The following is a 21204-nucleotide window of genomic DNA, read 5'->3' as shown; positions in this document are numbered from 1 at the left end:
TGAACACAGGACTCTCAAGAACACAAATATTCTCTACGTATGCATTTTACAATCCTATTTCTCCACGTTCATAGTGTCTCGTTTGGTTCACGTAGTAGTTTCTTGCGTTCCCTTGGCTCAATCTACAGGACGTGCCCGCCATACATATCCAGTGCCCTCCCAGCTGTACAGATGCCAGGCTTGTGCATATCGTGCCCCGCAGGGGGAGAGAGAAAGGGAGTTCCACCGAGGTGGGACAGAGGACCTGCTGGAGAAGGAGATGCAGAGGTTTATGAGGTAGATAGAAATTATCACTTCACAGGCTCAATCCCTGCAGAAAAGGTTAAGTACATTCATCTGTAAAAAAATAAAGATGAGGTAGGATTTAAGCAATGTTGTACTTTTCTTGTTCTCTTTAAAAAAAAAAATAAAAAGAAAAAAGAAATTTCCCTGAGACGGTTTCTTCTTTGAAATTCAAAAAGAGAGAAAGAGACAGACAAGACAGAGAGAGGGAGAGAGAGAGAGACGCACACACGCACACCCCAAACACAGAAATCTAGAAAATGCGATTAGAAGATGAGGATTCGATTGTTGCCGAAGTCCACCACAACGATCAAGCCGTCGGGGGTGACAGCGATACCAGAGGGGCGGTCCATCTGCCCAAAGCCGCTGCCTTGAGCGCCAAACTTGCAGAGGAAGCTGCCGTTGGACTCGAACATCTGTACCCGGTGGTTTCTGGAATCAGCCACGATGATCCGGCCCTCCTGGTCCACAGCCACGCCCTGTGGGCGCAGGAACTGCCCGTTGCCGGTGCCCTCTGAGCCCAGGAAGCGTGCCGACTGGCAGTCGGGGTGAATGACCAGGAGCCGGTGGTTGTTGAAGTCGGTGACCACCAAGTGGCCCTCATGGTTGAAGGCCACACCCCGCGGGGAGTCGAAATGCTTCCAGAGAGCACCCTCGAAGCCGTACTTATTCAGGAAGACCCCATCGGGTCCAAACAACTGGATCCGATGGTTCCGTGTGTCCGAGACCAGGATCTTGCCCTCGGAATTCACGGCCACATCCCACGGGTAGTTGAACTGCCCATTCTTGGTTCCTTTCTCGCCGAACTTGAGGAGGAACTGGCCCTCGAAGGTGAAGATCTGGATGCGATGATTGTCCTTGTCGGCCACCACGATCCTGCGTGAGGCGTCACAGGCCACCCCCGCTGGCCGGTCGAACTGCCCGGGCCGGGAGCCCAGGGTGCCGAATTTATGGTGGAAGGCGCCGCAGGGCTTGAACACCTGGATGCGGTTGTTGCTGCGGTCGGCGACGATGATGTAGCCCTCCTTGTCTACGCTCACGCCCCAGGGGCGGCACAGTTTGCCGTCACTGTCGCCCTCGCTGCCGAAGCTCAGGCCCGGGAGCCCGATGCCCACGTAGCTGCGGCCGGACTTGACCACCACCTTGAAGGGGCTGTTCTCGATGTGCTGGTTGCACATGGTCACCGACACCAGGTGCTCGCCCTCCAGCTGGGGCCGGTAGCTCACCACGTACGTCCCGTTCTGCTGATCGCTCACCTCTGCACCAAACAGGTTGCCGTCGGGGCCCAGGACCACGGCTGACATCAGGTCGCCTCCTGAGAGGCGGGGCTCACCATCGTGGTCATAGCCAATCACAGTGAAGGAGGCCACTTTACCCTGGAGGGCCCGCTTGAGGCCGTCGCCGGTGGCCTTGGTGAGAGGTGCAAAGGCCCCGCTGCTCACGAAGCCAAAGGACTTGATGGCGAGGTACAGGGCTTGATCCGGGGGCGTGAACATGACCCGATCGTCTTCCTGGGGCTGCAGGAGGCTGCGCACGGTCTTCAGCTCCTGCACCTGGGCGAGCATCCGGTCTCGGGCCAGCAGGATGTCCAGGGCCCTCCCCTCCTCCAGCACCTGCTGGACGGCGCTAATGGTGCTCTCCAGCTTGGTGAGGTGCTGCCGCAGCTTCTCCACCTGCAGGTACAGGGACTTGGCTTTCACTTGGCGAATCTTCTCCACCTGGAGAGCAAGGAGCGAGCAGGAGAGAGGACACGAAGGCTTAGAACCAAGCGCGGACAGCAACCCACAACCCACAAAGACCAACCCGTGTGCACGGCAGTCTGCAGAAGACCACCGGCTGGCACCGTTCAAACACGGCACAACCAAGAGAGACGGAACAGAGCCGAGGAGCGGTTCGGGGGTAGGGGAGAGGAGCAGGTAAGGAGCAGCCAACTCAATGCAGTGAGTGGCCCTGGGTGGAGCGGGAGGAATAGCGGAAAAGGATGCCCATCTGAGCCGGTTGTGGAGGCCGAACTGTGGGCCAAGGATCAGATACCACTACAAGCCTGGCATCAGCTTCCTGGGCTACTGTAGCCTAGTGGTAAAAGGAACTAGATCCCACATGGCCATGGGTACAGTTCGAGTCTCAGTCCAGCAGCTTGAAAACCACATGTATGAAAAAAAAAAAAAACCCACACATGTATGTATGTGTCACAAATAACAGGATGGAAAATAGAGAACGAGGGATTGCAACATACGCCTATTGGGAGGTGGTCTCTCCCTTGCTTTCTAGTCACTGCACAAGCCTCTGACAATTAAATAAATAAATAAATAAATAAAAGGCCAGTGGGTAGCGAGGTGGTTAGGGCAGTGGACTCGCATATGGTCGACTCCCGTTTGAATCTCGGATCTGGCGTCTCAAGTCTAGGACCTGGCGAGTGGTTTCTCACGTTATCTCTCACTCTCGTCTCTCTGGTGAACACACGTGCCCTATAGCAAGTTAAAAAATATTAGAATAATAAAAAATTAAATTAAATAAATAATTCTTCAAAAAAAAAATCTTGGCTTAAAAGTGTTTTTAAGGATGAGCAGATGGCATTAATGGTTACATCGCTGGACTGCCATATAATCGACTACAGTTCAAGTCTTGGACTTGAGACTCACGCCAGGTGTGTTTGTGTGCATGCCAAAGATCCCGAGAAGAGAACGGAAGAGGTTGTGGCATGGCCATCCGCCCTGGAGGGTGATTTCTCACCTTCTGTCTCTCTGTCTTTCTGGAGAGCGCACCCACCCTATCGCAAAAATCCCTCATTCGTTTAAAAAAAAAAAAATGTCATCTAGCCATCAAGCCAGGTGACATAGTGGCCAGTAAAATACGTGGCCCTGGATCTCACAGAAACGCACTCTAAAACAGCAGGTGTCACACAAGCAAACAATGGGAGGTCACACTGGATGTCATCTGTCCCCAGTGGAAAGAGGATGTGCAAAATGGTGACTGGTGAGAGCTGCTTTGGATAGAGGGTGGTCAGGGCCAGTTTCTGTCACAAAGTCGGCCCTAAAGGCTGAGGCCGGCAGGAGGCTACATGGAAAGGGATCCTCAAGCAGGGGAAGAAATACCAGGTGCAAAGATCCCTCACACGGGCACTGGCTCGGCCTAAACACCGAACACAGAGAGTGTTACCTGGGGAGTGACAGGGGTGAGCTCACATCCATAAACAGTCAGCATTTTGGAATAGGTGTTGGAAGGCGGTACAAGCGGAAAACAGAGACCAAAGATCACCCAGGGAAGGAATGGTGGTGGCTTAGGCAACAGAGTGGCTGAGAAGGTGGCGAGATTTGTAAATGGACTAACTGCAAGGCCGATCCTGTGCTCTCCGACCCCCACAACCATGACTCTGGGTTACAGTGGACAGGGAGCCTGCAATCTCTGCGTCTCTCTCGCAAACACTCACATAACAAACTCACGCGGGAACAAAGACTGCAGAGAGAAGGTAAGGAAGTTTTAAATCAAGGTTCTTTCTGTCTTAGGGAAAGGAAAAAAAGAAAAAGAAAGAAAACAAAACAAAACAAAACACCCATCCCCAGAGTCTCTCTTTGCATGCATTTTAAGAATAAGCTTCACAAGCACAATTAGGAACCTGAAAAGCCCTTGCGCCCCCAACTTTGGACGTAACAAGTTTTGAACAATAAATTGCCTACATTCTTTTCTTTTTTTTTTAAATATGGTTTTAGGTTTTTGCCAGAGGATGCAAGCACTTGCTTTAGAGAGACAGGGAAACTGAGAAATCACCCCATGGGGAGGATGGCCACATCACAATCTTTCTCCATTACTGTCTCGGGATTTGGACCATGCACACACACGCGCCCAGTATGACTGTCAAGCGGCCGCGTACAGGACACAATCGCAGCTGGTCGCACGGGAAGCCAGGGCCTTAAATACCATGACACCTATGTCTCGACCTACATTCTTTTGAAAACTTTTTGAGGTTTTTGCACTGAAATCTAAAATGTTATGCTATTATGAACATGGATTCTCGCCTGCCAAAAGTTCTTGCTTCTAAAGTTTTTAGCTCACATTATTAGGAAATGTGAAATTCCGACCAATAAAATAATTCGCCACTATTTTACATTTAAATAACTAAATAAAACTCTACCTAGTCTAAGGGAGTCTCCCTACGAAGGAACACCTACTCAGCCAGTCCATGCGGTTTTGCAAGGTGCTATAATGATCTGAAGACAAGAGAAAGTCTCTTTCAGAATGAGGGGCAACTGTTTAGGGAGGACTAGATTTTAATCTGATTTTTCCCGTAGAGGGGAGGAGGTTGAGGAAGTGCTTTTAGTTTTTGTTTTTTGGGTTTTTTTAGGTGTTCATACTTTTTTTGGGGGGGAGAGGTTTTTGTTATAGGGCGCGCGCGCTCGCCAGACAGACAGAGAGAGACATAGAGACAGAAAGCGAGAAATCATCCCCCAGGGGGGAATGGTCACGCCGCAATACTTTCTCCTCCATTCTCCTCTCGGGATCCTGGGCACGCACGCACACGCGCCCAGCGTGAGTTTAAAGCCACCGGGTCCGGGAAGCGAACCACGGTTGACTATGTGGGAGTCCAGCGACATAGCCATTACGCTAACTGCTGGTTCCCGGTGTTCATACTTTATAAAAAATAATTATTTAATTTTTAAATGTTCTTTTTATTTTTTAATTTGATGAGAGAGAGAGAAAACAAGCCACCGGGTCTGGGAATCGACACAGAGTCGGCTCTTTGGGAGTCCGGCACATTAAGTACCATGCAACCTGGTGGCCCCCCATTCGTGCTTTTTTTCACGTTCATTCTAGACCTAGGGCATGTGAGCACAGACAGGTGCACGTGGGCATCCTATACGAAAGGTCTGGTGCGGGGTGCGGGGACCAGCACATGGCATGGTGGTTAAAGCACTGAATTCGCACATGGTCGATTGGGCTCAAGTCTTGGACCTAGTCCCTTGAGGTGTTGTCTCACCTCCCATCTCTTTCTGTCTCCTTTAACAGGTGTGCACACCCTATGGCAAAAACCTTAAAAAGAAAAACAAGTTTTGTGCTTGGAGCCAAACATCTACCTTCCGTTCTAACCCCCGGCCTAGACAGTTGCAGCTAACCCCACTAGAAGTCTCTCAGGAACGAGGAACGGACAGGTGTGTCCAGAGACAGAAAACGAGTTGTCTGTCCGATTAAGGCAGAATCCTTGCACTTTTCTATCTTAATGTTCTATAACCAGGCAAGGAAGAAAGGAAGGGTTTCCCAGATAGAAGACAGGCAGGATGCTTTGGTGGGAAGGGCCAGAAAGTCATGACAAAGGACCCTGGTGTGTCTAAAACAAGCTTAGTTTAGAAGGACACGAGATGAGTTTCTTAGCATGTTGGAAACAGCTCATTTTAATTGCTGAAAGAGACTGGCACTTCTTCCAAACCTGATTCGCCGAGAGCAAAACCTGACTTCCATCTCTCCTGAAAGGTAATGCCTATGTTGTTGGACTCTCATGTAGTCAACCACAGTTTGAGGCCCGGCCTCGGTGGCTTAAACTCACGCTGAGCGCATGTGCGTGCAAACCCAAGATTCTGAGGGAATGGAGAAGGGATTGTGGCATGGTCATCCCCCCTGGGGGGTGACTTCTCACTTTCTTTCTCACTGTCTCTCCCTGTCTTTCTGGCGAGTGCACCTGCCTATAGCAAAAACCTCTCTCCAAAAAAAGAGAGAAGAGGGGAAAAAAAAAAAAAAAAGGGCAAGTGAAGTCCCAGAGGGTGGCATAGCAGTTTAAGGCTCTGGACTCCCACAAGGCAGACTGAGGTCCGAGTCCCAGGTCTGGTGACTTGCTTTCTCACTTTCCCTCACTTTCTTGAGTGAGCACACATGCCTGATAGCAAATTTTAAAAAATAATGATGATCATAAATAAAATTACTTAAATAACTTTTTTTTTTAAAAAAAAAGATCATTGAGGGGGCACGGTGCTTAAGGCACTGGACCGCCCAATCTTTGAGTCCCAGAACGGGCAGCTTGCTTTCTCATTCACACTCTATCTCATCTAATTAAAAAGGAGCAGTAATAATAATAATGTTTAAAAAATCCTTTTTTTTTTTTTTAAAAAAAAAAAAGGCAACTGAACTATAGTCCCTGAGAGGTCAGAGGAGGCAGAAAGCAACTTGTCATAGGGGCTACATACAAAATCTAACATAATGAGCCAGCAAGTGGCATGGAGATTGAGATGCTGGACACCCACGTGGTCGACCCTGGTGTGTGTCCCAGACCTGGCAGATTGCTTTCTCACTTTCCCACTCTCTGACCTAGTTAAAATAATAATAATAATAATAATAAATAAAATGTAAGGACTAGCAGGTGGCATGGTGACCGAGGTGCTGGAATCCCACCTAGATATCTGCAGTTTGAGTCCTAGACCTGGCAACTTGTTTTCTAACCTGCCCTACCCCTGTGTCTGTTCTCTGGTCCAATTTAACTAAAGAAAGAAGGAAGGAAGGAAGGAAGGAGAACAAATAATAATTAAATAATTCAAAAGAAAATTAAAATTTTACATTTTTAACATAAATCCAAGAGTCTTCCAAAATCTGAGACTGTATTAAGTGAGAGTCGCTCTCAGAAACTGAACCCCCGTTGTTCCGCCATACAGTGTAAGAACAGAACAAGCACAAGTCCCAGTCTCTCCAGCAGGGGGCCCCCATTAGCCCCACAAAGTGGGTGAGTATGTGTGACACACGTCTCACCCAGAGAAGAACTTTAAGGTAAAAGATTTAGACTGAAGGTAAAGATTTAGACGACTTAGTATTTTTTAAAATGTACAATATATTGTGAATAATTTTCAAATATGGCTCACATATAGAAGTGATTTCCACACAACTGGCTGCGCGGTCAATGCCTGGCCTCCGCGGCTTGGAGAACCCCACAAGGTACGTGAGCGCATGTTCCCAGGATCCCCACAGGACGGAGAGACAGAGAAGGAAATGCAGTGTGATCGTGTCCCATTCAAGGGTGCTGTCTTCCTCCCTCCCTCCCTCTCTCTCTCTCCCTCCCTCCCTCTCTCTCTCTTCCTCCCTCCCTCCCTCGCTCTCTCTGCCTGTGCCTTCTAAGCATGAAAAAAAAAGGCAGGTGGGCCCCAGCCAGTGTTACCGTGGTACAGAAGTTACCGCCGCTGGCTCCCACGTGCCAGCTGTGTATTGCGGGTCCCAGGCTAGAAACACACCTCAGGGGTGAGTGCCTACCAACCCAAAATCCTGACAAAGAGAGAAGAAGGGATTGCGTGTGACCATGCGGGGGCGGGAGGGGCCTTTCTCACCCTCACTTCTGCCAACCCTCTTCAAAGTATACGCCCTATGGCAAAAGAAAAAGAAAACAAACAAACAAAAAAGGTTTTGCTGTAGGGTGTGTGCCTTGCCAGAGACAGAGAGAAGGAAAGTGAGAAGTCATCCTCCGGAAGTACGGCCACCCCAGAAGCCCCTCTCCTCCACTCTCTTCTCAGGATTTTGAGTGGGCACGCGTGCCCGGTGTGATTTTCAAACCACTGGGTACGGGATTCGAACTGTGGAGTTGGCCATGTGGGATCCAGCGCCTTAACCACACCACCTGCTGGCCCCTACAACACTATTTTAAATCAGCCTGCGGTCTACAGTGTGGCCAGAGCAATCAACCCCAACTGAACTAACTGGCATGGGGCACTGGCCCGTTCTCAGACCAAGCTCTCCTTGTGTGGGGATACAAAATTCCCAATTGGAAAGCCGGGGTGGGGGGGCCTTCCTCGGGGGCTTGTATGTAGCAGTGCTGCGGTGTGCTCAGCACTCCTCCCTGCCTCGTGGGAGGGACACACGCTCCCCCCAAGGTCAGCAAGTGCAAGCAGCCGGGAGCCCCGCCAGCTCTTAAGGCAGTCCGGACTGCACTCCCTGCACCCTGCCGTGGGATGGGGGCATCTCCAAGGTAGGCCTGTTCCTCAACTTCTTCTTGTGCCACTGGGCAGACAGTACCCCTGATGTTCCTGGGAGCCCCTGCATCTCCCGCAGCAGGCTTCCTGAAAAGCCACCCGGTGCTCTAAGCTCAGAAGCCAGTGCTCTCAGCTCAGAAGCTGGGGCCAGGATGTCAAGTAGGACGCTACAAGGGGGAGTGCTGCAGGGTTCTGGAAAATCCGCTGGCGGCCCCGGTACCTTCCATAGCAGCTCGCACTCCCGCTCCTCCAGGGCCTTCTTGTGCCTCGCCGTCACGGCTTTCACCTCCGACTGCACCACCTTGGCCTTCATCTCCACCTGTTCTGCCACCGTCTGGGCCTGCTCGATGCTCAGCTGGAAAACCAAACACGACCTGGACACGTTAGCAGGGCCCTTGCTCCAGACACCAAACACGCTCAGAGCTGCTTCTGTCCCACCGAAAATGCAACCCCAGGGGGCCCAGACCACTAGATCCGCTTCCTCAGGAAAAAGGCGGGCGTGAACCGGGAGACTGGCACGGTCTGACCTGTAACTGGAGCAGCGGCTGGCAAGAGCAAGAGTTCTTGGTGTGAGAAATGGCACCTACACGGGCCCAGCAGTTATCGTAATGGCTATGTGGTTGGACTCCCATGTAGTCGACTGTGGTTCGAGTCCTGGACCCGGTGGCTTAAACTTATGCTGGGCGCGGATGCGTGTGTGCCCAAGATCCCGAGAGGAGAATGGAGAAGGGATCGTGGTGTGGCCATCCCCCCGGGGGGTGACTTCTCAATCTCTGCCTCTCTGTCTGTCTCTGCCTTTCTGGCAACTACACGCGCCCTATAGCAAAAACCTCTTAAAAAAAAAAAAGAAAGAAAAAGAAACGGCACCTACAGAGGACATGTCAGGACTACTCAAGAGATCCTCTGACACGGGGAACCAGAGCAGCTGGACGGCAGCCAAAAACGGGGAACTAGGGTCAGATGTGAAGCAGCCATTCCCCCACCACACGCACACACACACACACACACACACACACACACACACTCTTACTATCTGGCCCGACTCCCTGCCCGGGACGCCTCACAGGCTGGGCACGTGCCTCCTGTGAGGTTGGCTGCAGACCAGCAGCTCATGCTCTGTGGTCTCGCCCAGCTGTTCACAACGCAGCTCCCCTCAGCCAGAGCCAGGAACGAGTGCGTACTGGAGACATCACCCGCCCTGCCTAAGAACCTTGCCTGTCTCCGGGACCAACTGCATGCCACCACACGCCCCACCCTGTACCACAGGCCCTAGGAAATCACCCAGTTTAATCAGACGTATTATTGTTCATCAAAGATTAATCCCGACAGAAGGCACGGTGTTGTCATTAATATTACATGATGGATCTTAAAAAGCCACAAAAGGATTTATTGGAGGTACTGAGGTATTAAACCAAGGGTTCTAAACTGACGGTGGACGGTGCGGGTTTGAGAACAGGCCCCGGTTAGAAGGCCCTAGGCGAGCACTGTTCACAGTCCGATCCGCCCCAGGAAGGTGACCAGTTGCTCTGTTAGCCCTGGACCGAGGAGTTCCCGGGACACAGGATGTTCCCTAGGAAAACTGAATCAGTCTGGGCAAACCAGGCTGGCTGGTGAGTCATCCTGAGAACGGTAACCCAGGTTCGAATCCAGGCTAACTGCCCTCTGTGTAGACAGTAGGTGTTCAGGGGCTCTCTGGTATTGGTGATGGATGAATATGAGCAAATGCAGACCAAACCTGGGAAGAGAGCTGAACAAGGCCCTGGCACAGATCAAGTTACTGCTACTACTCAGTCTCAGTTACGGACCAGGAGACAGCATAATGGTTACACTGGACTCCCATGTAGCTGGCTGTGGTTCAAGTCCTGGACCCAGCAGCTTAAAACTCATGTCGGGCACCTGTGTGTGCTTACGCACGATTTTGGGAAGAGAAGGGATTGTGGCATGGCCATCCCCCTTGAGGGGATGACTTCTCACTTTCTGTCTCTGTTTCTGTCTCTCCAATGAGCAAACGTGCCCTATAGCAAGATTTCTCTAAAAGTAAAAGCCTCAGTTGTAAGCACTGCGTGACAGTTCAAATGAAGCCCTGGCTCCCAACGTCTGTTTTGGAATTTGAGTTTGGGATGGGGGTGAGGCCTAGTGAGTCGTGACTGAATCATGGAATCACACTCATGAAAAAAAAAAACCATATTTGTCTTTCAAGACCCAGAAACTTCTCTTTCTCCTGAGGAGCTGGTTCTCCTGCAAGATGTTTGCCCCACGGGAACATTCTGCAGCTGCCTGTCTGTCTCTGTCTCTCTGTCTCTCTGTGCTCCTGTCAGCATGCTGTTAGCCTCCCACCATTCTGGGATGCCTTTGGACATCAGTGCCACCAGAACTGTGAGTCCAAATAAGTATCTGTTCCTGAATTCACCCAGTCATGGATATTTCTGCTAGCCACGCGAAAACAGACGACAACAACCAGGAACAACACTGCAACCACTGCATCCTCTCGGTCTTCTTCACTCGCATCAAAGGTCCACGATACTCCCGGCCTTACTGCTTTGAAATTGCAAAAGATACATACGATAGGACAAGCGGATGGCGTAAGGTTATGGTACTGGATTCCCACATGGCCAACTGCGGTTCGAGTCCCGGACCACAGGGTTTGAAAATCCTGTTGGCCACGTGTGCATGGGGCCCAAGATCCCAGGAGAATGGAGAAGGGATAATGGAGTGGCCATCTCCCTGGGGAGTGATCTCTCACTTGTCTTTTCACAGTGTCTGTCTCCCTTGCAAATATATACACTTTAAGGGCAAAACCTCTTTAAAAAAAATACATATATATATGTGTATGAATGCAACATAAAATTTACCGTTAGTGACATGTCTTTGGTTCGATGTCACACAACCATCACCACTATCTATCCCCCGCCCCCCAAAACACCTCCATATCTATTCATCACTCACCATCTGTTTCCCTTCCTTCTCCCCATAAGGCAACCACTAACCCATGGTCTCTACAGATCTGTTTCCTATCAATGCAATCACTGAATAGCTTCTGGCTGGTTCTGTCATACCAGGGGCCTCCTATCTACCTTCTTAAGTTTTCTTTTTTAAAGAATTATTTTATTGAACTTTATTATTATTATTTTGTAGTTTTTAATCAGACAAAGAGAAAGAAGGAAAGTGAGAAAGCAAGCCACGAGGTTCAGGTCTTGAACTACTGTTGGCCATGTAGGGGTCCCAGGCCTTTGAACATCACACCAACTGCTGACTCCCATTTTTTAAGTTTTTAAAAAAATTCATGGGGCCAGCAGGCAACGCACTGGACTCCCATGTGGCCAACAGGAGTTGAAGCTGTGGACCTGGTGGCTTGCTTTCTCACTATCCTTCTGCCTCTCCCTGTCTCTCTAATGACTATACATGTAATATAGCAAATAATAATAATAATAATGAATCAAATTAAATTAGAAATTCTTTTTAAAAATTTATGCACGCAGGAGAAAAAAAGGCGCCCTTGGCAGGCTCTCCTTCCATGGAAGTCCCCCTTCCCCAGCCCTGCAGTTCATCGGGCTCTTGGGCGTACGACCTGACCTGCACGTTTTCGGGCCACTGAAAGATCTGAGCCCATATTTGGCCGTGTGGCTTCTAGCACAGTTCAATTTGTCATGGACTGAGCCAGCAGACTGGGCCCCTCTTTCTCACCTTGAATCCTCCTGATCTGGATGGAGGTGACATCCATGGCTCAAAGGTGACTGCCTCATCGCATTCTCTTCCCTAATCCCGGGGAGGCCAAAACACCCACCAACCTCATCACAGTTGGAGCCGGGCGGATGTAGACAGTCCACAGCACACATCTGGCCTTGAAGGCCTTCTCTTCCAAACTCGCCTACATTTTTTTGTTTGTTTGTTTTCTTTTTGAGAGATGTTTTTGTTGTAGGGTGCATGCATTCATTTGCCAGAGAGACAGAGAAAGAGACAGAAAGCAAGAAATCACCCTCACGCAGGATAGGGGGGATGATGCTGCCACAATCCCTTCTCAATTCTCCTCTCGGGATTTTGGGCACGCACGCACACACGCCCGGCGTGCAAACACAACTCAGACGCCACTTCTTGGAAGCTACGGGTGAAGGGTACCTTTCCATGTTTCTGCTCCAACTTGACAAGTTCTAAGCCACTGCCGTCTCATATCCACAGGGGCTAAGTACATTCGCACGTGGTTTTTAAGTGACCGGAATTGACGCGGGAACAATCCGTTCACTTTCTATTTGTTCATGAACTCCGGCCATAACCACGTTGACTAAAGCACTAGACAGTGCTACTGGGTTAGTTAACCCCCCCCCCCCAATTCAGATCTATCGGGAAGCTCAGAATATGACCGGATTTGAAAACAAGAATTTCTAGCTGTCATTAGTTCGGATAAGCACATACGAATGTGGGTTGTGTCCTCAATCTGAAGACGCGTGGTCACAGAAGGCCCCGTGAAGATGCGTACACAGAGGGAAAGGTCACGTGAGGACAGAGGCAGAACGTGGGAGTGATACACGTCTGGGCACATATCCCGACAGGTTGATAAACTCCAAATATTTCAGGCAGTTAGGATTCATTCAGAAAAAGAGAGATACCTCATCCACATTGAAAGAGAGATCTTGAGCACAGAGAAATGGTTAAACAGACACAGGGAAACCACAAGATGACACTGAGGAGGAGCAGAGACAGGTGGTTCCTGCAGGAAGCGGCCACCTCCGTTCGGACTGGGAGAATGAACAGCACCGAGCCGTGGTTACAAAATCCCACAGGTAAGAGGTTAGGGTCATAGTCAGCCAACTCTGATAGCAGCAAAAACTGGAAATTGAAACCAAAGACTTCAACCAACGTAGAAAAAAAAAATGCAGAAAGGGAAAGTGAGAAAGCAAGCCGCCAGATCCAGGACTTGAACCACAGTGGTTCATGTGGGAGTCCTGCATGCTTAACAACCATACCACCTGGCGGCCCCAAAGTTTATTCTTTCCTTCTGAAAGAGAGAAACAGGGCACTCCCAGAAGGGACGGAGCACCACTACCCATTCTAGCCCCAGCCGGCTGAGCAGACACACTCGTGTTCCCCATGTGTTCGAGGAGCGTTGTGCTGTGAGCTCAAGACCTCCCATGTGGTCCGGATGCATCACCACACAGCCGCTTGTCCCGAAGGTGGCTTTTTTGAGTGGACTGCAGTCGGTGCCCATTCAGCATGGCGGCCTATGAGTACGGATGGGATTTGCCTTCTTTATTACCTCTGACCCTCAGGGACCCTAACGGTGAGCCGTACCACCATCCTTCTCCATAAGGGATGTCACTGTTTGGGAACCAGCAGTTAGCGTTAATGGCTATGTCGCTGGACTCCCACGTAGTCGACCGCGGTTCGCGTCCCGGACCCGGTGGCTTAAAACTCACGCCGGGCACATGTGCGTGCGTGCCCAAGATCCGAGAGGAGAATGGAGGAGAAGGGATTGCGGCGTGACCATCCCCCCTGGGGGGTGATTTCTCGCTTTCTGTCTCTCTGTCTCTGTCTGTCTGTCTGGTGAGCGCACGCGCCCTATAGCTAAAACCTCTCCAAAAAAAAAAAAAAAGTAAAAGGGATGTCACTGGTCAGCATCTACACTCGTCTCAAAACCCAGAGCCACCCCCTACACTCCTCGGTCCAAAGTGGCCACCACTCAGTGGTAGGCTGCATGCCCAAGCCGAGACCCTCCGCTGCCTAGTGATGGACAGCATCTGGTAACACGTGAGATGAATGGATCGGATGCTTTCTCTCTAGTTCCATGCGTGCCCTCCCAGCCTTAAGGCCCCACTAGTTCCCTCTGTCTCTCTGTCTTTAGAGACTAGGAATTCTTCAGGAGGTCCATGTCTGCATGTCTTGGAAAGTAGAGCTTGACTGGACGGGATCGTTTGGAGAGTAAAGGCTCGTCTGGCCTCTACATGTAGGGCAGTTATGACTCTCAAGCCAGGGAATGATACTGCCGTGCACGCGTAGTGGTTCCTCACACTGCAGTAAAAGCTTTGACTCTCTTCTACCAGTTTGCAGGGCAAAAGAAGCGCTCTTATCAGAGGGAGTTAAGACACAAGAGCCTTCAAGGACCTGCCATGACAGGAGGCGGAGGTGGGGAGAGGGAGAGGACAGAGCCTTCTCCGTGGACAGTGGTCACACTGCAATGCCTTCTCCGCCATCTCTCCTTCCGGTTGGAACTTGGGGCGTGCATGCAAACAAGCCTGGTCTGTTTCTTCTTCTTTTGTTTTGTGAGGTTTTTGCTATAGGGCGTGTGCGCTCACCAGAAGTCTCTGGAAACCTGTCTTCTAAGCAAAGCATTAGAGGAAGTTGAACTCCACAATGCCCAAGTAGGACTGACTCCGCACGTACTGGAAAATGTCACTGATCTCACTGAAGGGGTAACGGTTTGCAAGGACCTGAATCTACCTGCAGGCTTGGTCTGGCCAGTACTTTACTTCTGGGGTGTGATCGTGTTCACCTGCTTGGTCCAGATGAAGCCCTCCATCACAGTGACTCCCTGAAGGTGGGGCACGGGAGGATGCAAGCCAGAATGATCAAGCAGGAGCCCATCCCTGGAATTTTACATATGGGTAGAACAGGGCTGCCTCACTGCACAGTGGCTGGGTGAGCTGACACCCTCCCCGAGGTAGCTGACCACAGTTCAAGCCCAGCCCCAGCCTCGCAGCTTGAAAACAAGCTGTGTGTGCATGCATGCCAAGGTGTGGAACACCCTCCCTCACGTCCCGGCGAGCAGAGGACAGGAAGAGAGGGACTGGAGTATGACCACGCCCCACGGGGTGGGGTGCTTTCTGCTCACCCTTACCCGCTCTCTGAAATGCTCTCTGGAACTAATAAAAACAAACAGGGTCTGCAGGTGGCATGGTGGTTAAGGCTCAGATCCCACGTGGACAGTTCTGCGGTGTGAATCCCAGCCTCAGGGGCTTGGCAAACACGAGAGGTGTGTGCGTGCACGCCCGAGATCCCGAGAGGAGAGTGGGGGTCGCTTCTCATTTGCTCTCTCTGGCAAACACATGCACGCGATAGCAAAGAGCTAAAAGGACAGCATACGGTAATGTTTAAATTAGCTCAGGGTGCATTCAAGTTCTCCAGCGGTGACTGTTTTCATGGGCGCATCGCAAGAGGGAGTGAAAGAGAAGCAGCCTAAGTGAGCAGACCGACCATCAGCTTTTACAGCAAAATGCAATTCCTCTACTCAGTGTAGCCTCTAGCAGGGTACGGAATCTCCTGGAAGGAACAAGCTTTCTCCCTACAAAATGGAAAGAATGACGAAGACACTTTAAATGAAAGACTGCTACAGAAACTTGAAAATGTATTTCATTGCCTGTAAGAAAGAGTACCTGCTTAAAATAAGGGGGCCATTAATTCTGACTGAGATAAAGAAAAAGCCCTGAGGTTAAACGAAATCGGGGATTTGGGGCACAGTAACTAAAATTTTATTTTGGGGGGAGAGGTTTTTGCTATAGGGCGTGTGCGCTCGCCAGACAGAGAGAGACAGAGAGACAGAAAGCGAGAAATGACCCCCAAGGGGGGATAGCCACGCCGCAATCCCTTCTCCTCCATTCTCCTCTCGGGATCTTGGGCACATACATACATGCGCCCAACGTGAGTTTTAAGCCACCAGGTCTGGGACGCGAACCGTGGTCGACTACGTGGGAGTCCAGGGACATAGCCATTACGCTAACTCCTGGTCCCCACAGTAACTAAATTTTATTCTTGCATTTCTACACCTACAATAGGGAATCCATCTTCCCTTGACCTGCTTCCTGGAGTAATTTCCCTAGTGGTGGACAAGCCCATGCGTGATAGGAGGCGTTCTCAGGTTCCTCGTGGTGAGCTTTCCTCCTGTAACCAGTGTCTACACATGACCTGGCCTAACAAAAGAACCCAACGAAGCCAGAAAGCCTAGGTTCGGCCACAACATTTACGCAATGTGCTCATTTATGCAGCTCACTACGCGGTTGGGGGGTGGGGGGTGTGGTGTGGTCTTCCTGAAAGGAAAGTTATCTTCTTCATTCTTTGCTCTTGGAGTGTCTTCCTCTTTTACTCCCATCTACGATGTTTTAATAGAGTAACTTTTTTGTCTGCCCAGTTCTAGTTTGTTTTCCTTTTAAATAAGTGTCTTCAATGACTTGTGAAGGTGGGTGCGTCATCCTTTTAGATATTTAATATAGACCACCTTTATACTCATTTTTCGGAGGGAGGAATCCCTTGAACCTGGCTAATTTTTTGTTTTTTTCTTTGTTTGTTTTCTTTTGGAGAGGTTTTTGCTATAGGCCAGACATAGAGACAGAGAGAGAAAAAGTGAGAAACTGCCCCCCCAGGGAGGATGGCCACGCCACAATCCCTCCTCCTGCATTCTCCTCGCAGCATCTTGAGCACGCACGCACACGTGTCCAGAGTGAGTTTACGCCACTGTGGTCCCCCTTCGCGTTTTTTAACTCTATCATGTTTTGCCAGAGTTCACATGTACTTCTCTGAGACAGAGGGGTGTGTTGGTGTGTGAAAAAGCATCCCCTAGGGAAGGCCACCCTCTCCCTATCTCTCCCTCCTTTTCTGTGCATGCACGCGCGTACACACACACACCTAGTGTGTTTCTCAAGCCACTAGGTTCTAGTCTATGTCCAAGACTTGAACTATACAACCAGACACGTGGGATGCAGCTACCTCACCTACCATGCCTCAGGCCGGTCTGAGCACTTGGTCAGAAGGGTGACAGATCAGTTAGCCCGCCCCCATAATTTTTAGGGTGCCTTTAAACAGCATTTATATTAGAGAGTGCTACAGAGACAGTGTGAAGACTTTGCTGTGCTCTTAGAACACTGGAGAGGGAAGGAACACATCAATTAACATGTAATTTGGGGGTATAGAATTTTCTGAAAAGAACCAGTTTAGAATTGTATTTAATTGAATGAAAACCACTTAACCTGCTTAACCCAAAATACAGAATAAAACATTGCAGGGTGGAAATAGATTCTGGTTTCTCTTACAGGAAGCATTTAAGTAACAGGTTTGACTTGTAAGCCATTAGTCTCCGAATCAGCCCTAGGTTTGTTCATTTGTTCTTGATAGAACAGTACTAGTGTGCTGTTCAGGAGCTCCCTGCCCCCCGTTAAGAATTATTATTTAATTTTATTCCCTTTCCCCCCCACCCACCCATATTTCCATAGAGCTTGAGAGACAGCGAAAGGGGGCTGGGGTGAGAAAGCAAGACTCCAGGTCCAGGACCCGAACTGTAGTTGGTCGTATGGGAGTCGAGCACCGTAACCACCAGACAACCTGCTGACCCCATCATTTAGGAGCTCTTTTATTGCAAAGAGAGAGTTTAGTATGTGCTTGCCACGGAGACAGCAAAAAATGACTGCCCGGGTGGACACACACACACACATGTGCCTGGCATGAGTTTCAGTCCACCGGGTCTGGGAATTAAACTGCGGTCAACTACATGGGAGTCCAGCAATGTAACCATTATGCCATGTCTTTTTAATTTTAAGAATCATTTTATTTATATTACTTACTTACTTAAATAATTAATGAGACCAGAGAGGAACAGAGCAAGAGAGTGAAAGTGAGAAAGCAAGCTATCTGGTCTGGGACTTGAAACTGCACTCGGCCATATGAGAGTCCAGTCCCTTAACCACCATGCCAACTGCCCACTGCACGCCATCTCTTGGTCCCCATTCAGGAGCTCTTAAAAGCCACTTATATGTACTGGTGAACAGGCAGAGAAAAGAAATAGATATCCAACACTGGCTTTAGTTTCCTAATAGTCCAGTATGTTGCATAGTGTTTAAGGTGGTAGACTCCTACATGGCTGACTGCAGTTCGAGTCCCAGGCCTGGTGGCTTGAAACTCATGCTTGGCCCATGTCCATGCAAAGCCAAAAATTCTGAGAACAGAATGGAAGAGAAGGGATTGCAGCATGGCCACCCCCCACCCTGCAGTGACGTGTCATTTTCTGTCTTCTGCATCTCCTACAAGTATACACGCCCAGTAGCAAAAAAAACCCTCTATTTACAAAAAGAAGAAAAAGACGACAATGTCGATGACATCCAGCCAAATGAAAGTTAATGAAGTAGGGAAAAGGATTAGATTTAAAATGGTCATAGCCAACACCACAATTAATCTTAGCCAGGTTAGGGACCAGTAGTCGGCATAATGGCTATGTCGCTGGACTCCCATGTAGTCGACTGTGGTTAGAGTCCCAGACCAGCTGGATCCCACATGGCAGGGTCATAGTTTGAGTCCCATATCTGGCAGGCTTAGTGGAGAGGAGAAGGGAGAAGAGCCTGCACTGTGGCCATCTCCCCGAGGGGAGATTTCTCTCTCTCCTCACGTGCCCTATGGCAAAAAAAAAAAAAAAAAAAAAAAAAAAAAAAAAAACCAGCACACCAAACCATGATGGAATTTAACAAAGGAGAAGAATCAAGTGATTAACAACCCACACACTCTATCAGCGTGCTCTTCAGTAGGGGCGCATGCATCTCAACATTTCAGCGGTCCACACGCTTTGTTCTTCCCATTGCTGAGAATGTCTGGTTTCATATACAAACCTATCTTTACATTCTCCCTTCTCCTCCATTCTCCTCTCGGAATCTTGGGCACGCACGCACACGCACCCGGCGTGAGTTTTAAGCCACCGGGTCCGGGACACGAACTGCGGTCGACTACATGGGAGTCCAGCAACATAGCCATTACGCCAACTGCTGGTTCCCTCTTTACATTCTTTATATCCTGACTATTTCCTCTCCCTCTCTGTCTGCGCGCGCGCGCACGCACACGCACACACACACACACAGCCCAGTTGTGTAATGGTGTTGCTTCCTCCAGGATCTCTCAGCTATACCTATTTCTTTTTTTCTTTTTTTTCTTTTTTTTTTTGAGAGATTTTCACTGTAGGGCGCGTGCGCTCGCCAGACAGACATAGAGACAGAAAGCGAGAAATCACCCCCCGGGGGGATGGTCATGCCGCAATCCCTTCTCCTCCATTCTCCTCTCGGAATCTTGGGCACGCACGCACACGCACCCGGCGTGAGTTTTAAGCCACCGGGTCCGGGACACGAACCACGGTCGACTATGTGGGAGTCCAGCGACATAGCCATTACGCCAACTGCTGGTTCCCTCTTTACATTCTTTATATCCTGACTATTTCCTCTCCCTCTCAGTCTGAGCAAGCGCGCGCACACACACACTGCCCAGTTGTGTAATGGTGTTGCTTCCTCCAGGATCTCTCACCTATACCTCTTTCTTTTAGAATTATTTTATTGAACATTATTTCTTTTTCATTCATTCATTCATTCATTCTCATTTGACCAGAGAGGGACAAAGTGAGAGAGACCAAGAGAGGAGAGCAGGGGGCAATGAGAATGCAAGCCACCAAGTCTAAGACTTGAACTGCAGTCAGCCGCATGGGAGTCCAGCACCCTTAACCACCACGCCGCCTACCGACCACTCACCTGTACCTTTCATATGAAAGATTTTAGACAGGAACATAAATGCACCCAGCATTATCTCAAGCCACTGGGATCCAAACCAGGGTCAGCCCTGTAGGAGTCCAGGCCTGTTGGACTCCCATGTAGTTGACCGCGGTTCAAGTCCCAGACCTGTTGGCTTAAAACTCACGCTGGGCACATGTGTGTGCGTGTCCGAGATCCTGAGAGGAGAATGGAGGAGAAGGGATTGCAGCATGGCCATCCCCCCCGGGGGGGTGATCTCTGGCTTTCTGTCTCTGTATGTCTGGTGAGCACACGCATCCTCTAGCAAAAATCTCTTAGAAAGAAAGAAAGAAAGAAAGAAAGAAAGAAAGAAAGATAGATGGATGGATGGATGCAGGGGTTGTAAGGGGGAACAAGCTAGGTTCTTTTTTTTTGGATTTTTAATATAGGGCGCATGCGCTCGCCAGACAGAGAGAGACAGAGAGACAGAGAGACAGAAAGTCAGAAATCAACCCCCAGGGGGGATGGTCACGCCGCAATCCCTTCTCCTCCATTCTCCTCTCGGGATCTTGGCCACGCACGCATTCACGCACACGTGCCCAGCTTGGGTTTTAAGCCACTAGGTCCGGGACACGAACCGCGGTCGACTGCGTGGGAGTCCAGCGAAATAGCCATTACGCAAACTGCTGGTTCCCCAAGCTAGGTTCTTGGGAATCTAAGTAGTACCTCTGTCACATCCTTGTCATCTTTACAAGACTGCTAAAGATCCCTGTAGGGACCCCTACTGTATAGGGTCATACACGCTCGCTTGGGTCCCTATTCCAGTGAGCCCCCACACCGGTCTCTGCCCACCTGCCTCCACAGAGGAGCGGCGTGTGGAAAGGAGGGAGGGTGGGGAGGGCTGACCTGGATCGCCTGCCGGCCCTGCTGGGCATCTGCCAGCAGCTGGATGGTGAGCGCCCGCGAGTCCTGCAGCGCCTCCTGGAGGTAGATGAAGCTGTGGCCCCCATGCCGGCCCACAGTGCACTCACGACAGATGGGCACGGAGCAAGTGTCGCAGTAGAGGTGCAGCACCTGGGGACCAAAGAGGAGACACGATGAGATGCAGGGCGGCGGCAAGAGGGGAGACAGCAGCAGCAGCACCCGAGACCCCAGAACCCCAGGCCCCACACCACCCTCTTCCCCAACAAGTGGGCCCGGCCCTGGCAGGGGCTGGCAGGGGAGCTACTGCCAACACGACAAACATGTACCAGTCCTCCTTTCCCTCAACCCGCTACCCCAAATGGCAAGGTAAAAACCAACACCAGATCCCACTCCCGATTCACGAAGAAGTGTTAACTGAGGTCCTTCTAAGGCAAAGACAAATGAAACAACCCATGGCCTGAGATGTCCCTGGATTTAAGTTAGTTATCCCGGAAAACCGTGCATTAGCATCCTCTCTGGGGGAGGGAGAGGACATGCCCACAGCTTGAGACCTCCACAAGGGTGCGTGTCTATCACTCAAAAAAAAAAAAAAGGAGAAGGAG

At 50.2% G+C, this 21204-nt stretch overlaps 1 protein-coding gene across 1 annotated transcript; it reads right to left on the bottom strand.

Moving 5' to 3' along the window:
- Positions 1-493: 493 nt before the first annotated feature.
- On the bottom strand, positions 494-20752 carry TRIM71 (tripartite motif containing 71; the record flags this gene model as incomplete). The annotated part of the gene is made up of 3 exons (XM_006171969.2): positions 494-2000; positions 8440-8574; positions 20585-20752. Coding segments are annotated over 3 exons (1755 nt in total), but the record flags the coding sequence as incomplete, so codon positions are not given.
- Positions 20753-21204: the final 452 nt, after the last annotated feature.

Source organism: Tupaia chinensis, unplaced genomic scaffold, assembly GCF_000334495.1.
Source record: "Tupaia chinensis unplaced genomic scaffold, TupChi_1.0 Scaffold150166_1, whole genome shotgun sequence".
In the NCBI taxonomy this organism is placed as follows: Eukaryota; Metazoa; Chordata; class Mammalia; order Scandentia; family Tupaiidae; genus Tupaia; species Tupaia belangeri.
The sequence above is the reverse complement of the archived record's forward strand: the minus strand, read 5'-3'. Positions and strand labels throughout refer to the sequence as shown.